The sequence below is a fragment of the Engystomops pustulosus genome, chromosome 3 (genome assembly GCF_040894005.1).
Source record: "Engystomops pustulosus chromosome 3, aEngPut4.maternal, whole genome shotgun sequence".
Lineage (NCBI taxonomy): Eukaryota > Metazoa > Chordata > Amphibia > Anura > Leptodactylidae > Engystomops > Engystomops pustulosus.
The window spans coordinates 223,511,816-223,518,923 of record NC_092413.1 but is presented as its reverse complement, the minus strand read 5'-3'; the positions used below and the strand labels follow the sequence as shown (position 1 = coordinate 223,518,923).

Sequence of the window (7,108 nt, the reverse complement as noted above, 5' to 3'; positions counted from 1 at the left end):
CGACTGACAGCGCTGACAGGCTGACGCTTATCAAGATGAATAAAGGCTGGATTTCTCAGAATTTCCAATCTCCACCAGGTGAAGGAAGCTCAACCTGAATAATTTATGCACTCCTCCTCCTCCTCATTTTCCTCCTTCTCCTCCTCTTTGTACAGTAAAGCAGAGGAAAATGGCTATTTTTTGACAGGGCCCACTGGCTCTTGCTATAGTACTTCATGCATTTAATTTTTCTGGAGGGCCACCTACCCGGTCCTCTGTTTGAAACAATTTTTGTGAGTGCCACATACAGGCACTCAATCTATTCCATTTTACTGCAGGGCCACCTACCTGCTCCTCTGGTTTGAAACATTTTTGGGACTGCCACATACAGGCACTCAATCTATTCCATTTTACTGGAGGGCCACCTACCTGCTCCTCTGGTTTGAAACATTTTTGGGACTGCCACATACAGGCACTCAATCTATTCCATTTTACTGCAGGGCCACCTACCTGCTCCTCTGGTTTGAAACATTTTTGGGACTGCCACATACAGGCACTCAATCTATTCCATTTTACTGGAGGGCCACCTACCTGCTCCTCTGGTTTGAAAAATTTTTGGGACTGCCACATACAGGCACTCAATCTATTCCATTTTACTGCAGGGCCACCTACCTGCTCCTCTGGTTTGAAACATTTTTGGGACTGCCACATACAGGCACTCAATCTATTCCATTTTACTGCAGGGCCACCTACCTGCTCCTCTGGTTTGAAACATTTTTGGGACTGCCACATACAGGCACTCAATCTATTCCATTTTACTGGAGGGCCACCTACCTGCTCCTCTGGTTTGAAAAATTTTTGGGACTGCCACATACAGGCACTCAATCTATTCCATTTTACTGCAGGGCCACCTACCTGCTCCTCTGGTTTGAAAAATGTTTGGGACTGCCACATACAGGCACTATCCAAATTAAATTGTCTCCATAGCAGCCTCCACACGTTGTCTCCATTGCTACCTCCAAAAGTCGTCCATATAGCTGCCTCCATACATCGTCCCTTTATCAAACGAGGTGTGTCAGGCAGAAATTTGGGTTGTTTTCATGGATTCCACATCAAAGTTGTTAACTTTGTCGCCACCCTGCTGTGTTATCCACAAAATATACTGGCAAACTTTTACCATTTAGGGATATTATTTCAGCGCTTCTTGCGCATCTGTTTACATTCCCCTCACCCGGCATATCCTAAACTTATAAGAACGCTACTACACTTGATCTTATACAAAAGGTTCTTAGAAGTGCTGTTTGGGGAGTAGCCTAGAGACAGGGGCTTGAATTGGCGAAAGCTCGCCTGGCAGCGGAGCGCCAGCTCCATGCGCATCATGCGCTTCTTGCGCATCTGTTTACATTCCCCTCACCCGCCATATCCCAAACTTATAAGAACGCTACTACACTTAACTTGGTGCAGGCTGGGACCGAGTCTGACCCTGGGGCTGGTCATATACTGCCGACGCAGAGAATTGCGGGGCCTACCTCGGTCCAGGTCTCAAAGGCCTACTATACCTCCTCCCACCCCTCCTCCACCTCCTCCTCCTCCGAATTACCATCCGTGGGCATGGCGCCATCAGTCGGTAGCTCTAGGCACAGCAGCAGTGCCGTCGCTAAGCGACAGCAGGCGGTGCTGAAACTGCTGAGCCTAGGCGATAAAAGGCACACCGCCCAAGAACTATTACAGGGCATTCCACATCAAACTTGTTAACTTTGTCGCCACCCTGCTGTGTAATCCCCAAAATATACTTACAAACTTTTACCATTTAGGGATATTATTTCAGCGCTTCTTGCGCATCTGTTTACATTCCCCTCACCCGCCATATCCTAAACTTATAAGAACGCTACTACACTTGATCTTATACAAAAGGTTCTTAGAAGTGCTGTTTGGGGAGTAGCCTAGAGACAGGGGCTTGGATTGGCAAAAGCTCGCCTGGCAGCGGAGCGCCAGCTCCATCTCAAGATCCAACTAACATAGTTGCAGCACCTTTAATCTACTACTAGTTCACTGCCTCCATAATAATAATAATAATAATCTTTATTTATATAGCGCCATCATATTCTGTAGCGCTTTACAAATCATAGGAAACAAATACAAATGTAATGTAACAGAGCACAACATTTGTATGGAACAACAGGAGTGAGGTCCCTGCTCGCCAGAGCTTACGGTTTATGAAGATGATGGGGTAACACGAGGTAAAAGAATATTTAATGGTCAAGCCATTCTTCTTAGGGAATAGAAAAAAATATAATAAATGGAATTGCTGTCGCTTGAACCACTCAGCCGTCATCTTATATACCAGGTCCAGGGTGAATGGGACTGCAGAGAAGTCTGGTGCCTGTTGGTTGCTGGATAACAGATGGGAGGACGACACAGGACGGGTTAGTAGAAGAGTTAAAACTTCATGCAGTTAATGAGTGTTATAGGCTTGCCTAAAGAAATGGGTTTTAAGAGCACGTTTGAAACTTTGGAGGTTAGGTATTAGTCTGATAGTCCGGGGCAGAGCATTCCATAGAATTGGTGCAGCTCTAGAGAAGTCTTGGAGACGCGAGTGGGAGGTCCGCACTAGGGTAGAGGTTAATCTAAGATCACTGGCGGATCTAAGAGCACGGGTTGGGCGATAGACTGAGATAAGAGAGGAGAGGTAGGGGGGTGCAGCATTATACAGAGCTTTATGGATGAGGGTTATTATTATTTTAAACTGTATTCGAAAGGAGACTGGCAGCCAGTGCAGCGACTGGCATGAACTGTAAGCATACATGGTCCCCTTATCAAACGAGCTGTGTCAGGCAGAATTTTGGGTTGTTTTCATGGCTTCCATGTTAACTTTGTCGCCACCCTGCTGTGTAATCCACAAAATATACTGGCAAACTTTTATCATGTACCGATATTATTTGAGCGCTTCTTGCTCACCTCCTTTGGTTCCTCTCTGCCACCCATTGGTTTGAAGCCTGAGTCCATTTGGGGTATGTCGCCATGACACTCTCTAGCCTGCTGCCGCTGCCTCTGCATGCCGTCCCCTATAGTGTCAGGGTCAATTATTGGATGTTTTACATGCTATCTAGCTTCATTCTGTCACTCTGTCATGGCCATGCTGTTGCCCATAATTTTGGCATAATGGTGCGATTAAGCAGCCTCAGAGGCATCCATGCATGCTGCCCCTGCTGTTTCCTGTCCATTTCCGTGGTGTTTCCATCCTTTTCTGAGGTTCCCAGGTGTTTGGCCAAGCTTCCCTGTGCAGAGCCTTGGTCCCCTTGAAAAATGCTCGAGTCTCCCATTGACTTCAATGGGGTTCGTTATTCGAGACGAGCACTCGAGCATCGGGAAAAGTTCGTCTCGAATAACGAGTACCCGAGCATTTTAGTGTTCGCTCATCTCTATGCACGCATGCTCTCCAAATTCAAGTCCATTGTAAGTAATGAAGCAAATCCATTGCATAACATACTAATTGGTCAACGCAGCACATTTAGTGAATGGTTTCTGCATATTAAATATAGAACAAATCATTTTAAAAACTCTTTCATACCTAGGGTAATTGCACTAGTTAACTTGGGCCAAGTAACTGATGTCCCTATGGCAGTGATGGCGAACCTATGGCACTGGTGCCAGAGGTGGCACTCAGAGCCCTTTCTGTGGGCACCCAGGCCATCAGCCCAGGACAGAGTTCACCAAACAGGAACAAATCCATTAAATCTTCCTGCAGTCCCAGGCAATTTATGAGATGCTGTGCTCAGCACTATTTTACAGCGACACTTCATTGACTGTTTGGAACTGCTTGAAAAGTGAGAAGGTGTTGACAGAACTGTATTATCTTTGGAGGTCCTCCTGCTGGACCCACCATTCTTTCTAAACAGAGAGACCCTGGAGAGAAGCTACAATGATAGTCTGAATTTGCCCCCTTCTTTCAACTGTATTGGTGGCCTCAGGCGGAAGAACAGGTAGCAATAAGTTACTAGTTTAAAATGGCACATTGGCACATCAGGTAAATAAGTGGATTTTGGTTGTAGTTTGGGCACTCTGTCTCTAAAAGGTTCGCCGTCACTGCCCTATGGGGACAATAAAGTATTATATTCTATTCTAATGGAAGAGATTTATTGAAAAGTGGCCAACCCCTTTAATATTAGGTTTATTCAACCCTTTCAGTTGTTACAGATTCCACTGACCCTTAACCTGTGGGTCTGGACCTGGAGGGCATCTGGTCAGACGAACAGAAGCAGTAAAGAAATATACTAGTAGATAGGAAAGGCTGGACATGAGGAGTTTCATATGGAAAGGCTGTGGGTTGGAAAAGTGAACCCTGTTTGCATTGGCTGCGGATGATTGGAGCCTCTTCATAGCCAATGACCGTCTCCATTACATATCTATCAATATATAATAATGGATATTCCTACACAGTCCAAATTCAAAAATGCCACTTTTTTGCCATATAAAAAAAAAATAAAAAAATCAATAAAAAGTCATCAAAAGGCCGCACAGTCCTAAAAAATGGTAACAATGAAAACATCATCAAAAGTCCTAAAAAAATGACACCACCCACAGCTCCGTACACCATAGTATGAAAAAGTTATTACCACCACAAGAAAATGGCACAAATGCATTTTTCCCCAATTTCACTGCATTTGGCATTTTATTTCCCAAATGGAATATTAATAGTAAATAGAATACTAAATACCATCGCTATGAAGTGACATTTGTTATGCAGAAAACAAGCCATCACACAGCTCCTCACATGGAAAAATCAAAAAGTGATGGATTTTTGAAAGTGGGGAGTGAAAAATGAAAACACAAAAACGGGCCTGGTGGTAAAGGGGTTAAGAAGCATTTCAGAAAGAGTGGGGTGAGGGGGGAAGGGCATAGTGGATTATAGAAGAATAATGGAGGGGACATCTTCCGACCAGGTACATGAGAAGTCTTAGCCCATCTATGCTTGTTTGATCTGGCCACGCCCCGTGCGTATATGGAGGACGTGTTAATAAAGCTTTGACACCTTTTTTGGTTTTTGTTAGATTCCCGAAAATTTGAATAAGTCCAGACATTCCTTGTTGGTCATTTTGGTTGTGCTTTATCTACGGTATCATAGCTGTGCCTGGGATAAGATAATGGCCACATAATTTGTATTTATAAAGCTCAATCTGTAAGCCATAAACTAATGGTAGGAACAGGTGGTAGAAAATCCCCTTTGCGTTCGGGTGACGTCCTCCTTTGTTCATGACATCTGCCGGAGGTACAATAGGGAACCGGGAAACCTGACTCTTACGGTCATTGTGCCAAAACCACAAACCTTTCAGAGCAACGACATATTATATTAGCAAAAGCTGAAAATTATCTTCTCTAAGTAGCTCCATTCCCTCATGTACAAAGCAATAGGACCATCAAAGCCAACGCTTCAGACGAGCTAGCCTCCAAGATGTCCTCTGCAGCTCATATAAGAGTGGTGAATGGTTGGACCACAATGCTCGTTAGTTGTTCTAATGTTATGTCAGTCATGTCCTGAGATCTCAAGAGTCTAAGAACTGAGCTTCGTGAGGACCTTCTTGAAGGTTTCCTTAACTTCCCGGTTATTGAGACTATAGATGAGAGGATTCAGCATTGGGGAAATAATTACATAAAATATGGAGCTATATTTCTCCTGGTCTGTGGAGTACATGGACGAGGGACCAAAATACATCAACATGACCGTCCCAAAGTACAAAGCCACCACCCCGAGATGTGAGGTGCAGGTGGAGAAAGCCTTAGACCTTCCGGCAGAGCGAAGCTTCAGTACGGAGCGTATGATGAAGGCATAAGACAGTAGGATCAGAGTAAGAGGAAGAAGGAGAGAGAGGAAACTGACAGAAAATATCACAAGTTCGTTGTCGGAGATGTTCACACATGACAACTTGAGGACGGCTAACATCTCGCACATGAAATGGTTGATCCGGTTGAAACAAAAAGTAACCGGCGTAAAAATGGAAGGGAAAATGGTCAACATAAAGGTTATAAAAAAGACAAGAAAGACCAACTTACAACAGTTACCCCATCGCATGAGCACCGGGTAGTGGAGAGGATGGCAAATGGCGACATATCGGTCATAAGCCATCACAGCCAGGAGAAGACACTCCGATCCTTCCACCAGGAGGATGACGTACATCTGTATCACACAAGCACTAAGTGAAATCAGCCTCTCCGTAGACAATAAGTCGGTCAATAATTTTGGCAAAGCAGTTGACGAGTAGCCCAAGTCAAGAAAGGATAACATGCAAAGGAAGAAATACATGGGCTTGTGCAGCTGATGGTTGCCTATCACCATGCAGATTATAAGACCATTTCCACCAATAGTTATCCCATAGATGAGCAAAAACAGGACAAACAGAGCGATATTTATCCTTGGATGCATAGTGAACCCAAGGAGAACAAATTCAGTGACGAGGGTCTGGTTCTCCATCCTGAGGAGACGATCAACCAAGGGAATGTAAAATAATGGGTAGAATGGAAGAACTACCAATAAAACATTGTACCTTCTCTGACGTAAGAGGATGGATACGCAAAAATGATAACTACAAATACTAAAGAGGACACAGAAAATGCAAGAATCGATCAAGATGAGATGTATGAAGATGTAATGACCATGGGAAAAGTTGGAAGCTTGAGAAGATGGAGCGTACCTTCCCGACCAACAAATGATTCCAAACAGAAGGATTGTTCTTGAGAAATACCCATTTTTGTACATGAAGAAATTTTTCATATGAGAAAATGAAGAATTGAGAAAATAATTAATGGAAAGATGTCTTCTATTAGAAGGACTCAGGGTCATATGAATGAAGTTGATGATTTAGATCTGAGAGGAAGATTTGGAAGAACAACACAGTTATTACTTCAACTTACGACAACCTATAGTTGGCCAGCTTGTCATACACTTGATATTCAACCATGGGTCTACAAAATTTCTCTCAAATGGACATGAGAGGACATGTTTGGTAGAGAATCAGTCCATACCAAAACCTCTGTCCTTTCCTTAGTCCTCTTATGGAGGCCCACCTCCAACAGGAACACAAATACAGCGATGTATCAGAGTATTGAGACTCTGATACTCATTACATCCTTA

The 7,108-nt window shown here is 43.9% G+C and overlaps 1 protein-coding gene across 1 annotated transcript; it reads right to left on the bottom strand.

The window, feature by feature from the left end:
• Positions 1-5,530: 5,530 nt before the first annotated feature.
• Positions 5,531-6,448, bottom strand: LOC140122982 (olfactory receptor 5AR1-like). Its single transcript, XM_072144232.1, has one exon. The coding sequence runs from the start codon at positions 6,446-6,448 to the stop codon at positions 5,531-5,533; it is 918 nt and encodes a 305-aa protein (XP_072000333.1).
• Between the last annotated feature and the right edge of the window lie 660 nt (positions 6,449-7,108).

What these genes read in the sequence shown, in the direction of transcription:
- LOC140122982 (XM_072144232.1), bottom strand. Translation starts at nt 6,448, where the DNA reads ATGGAGAACCAGACCCTCGTCACTGAATTTGTTCTCCTTGGGTTCACT.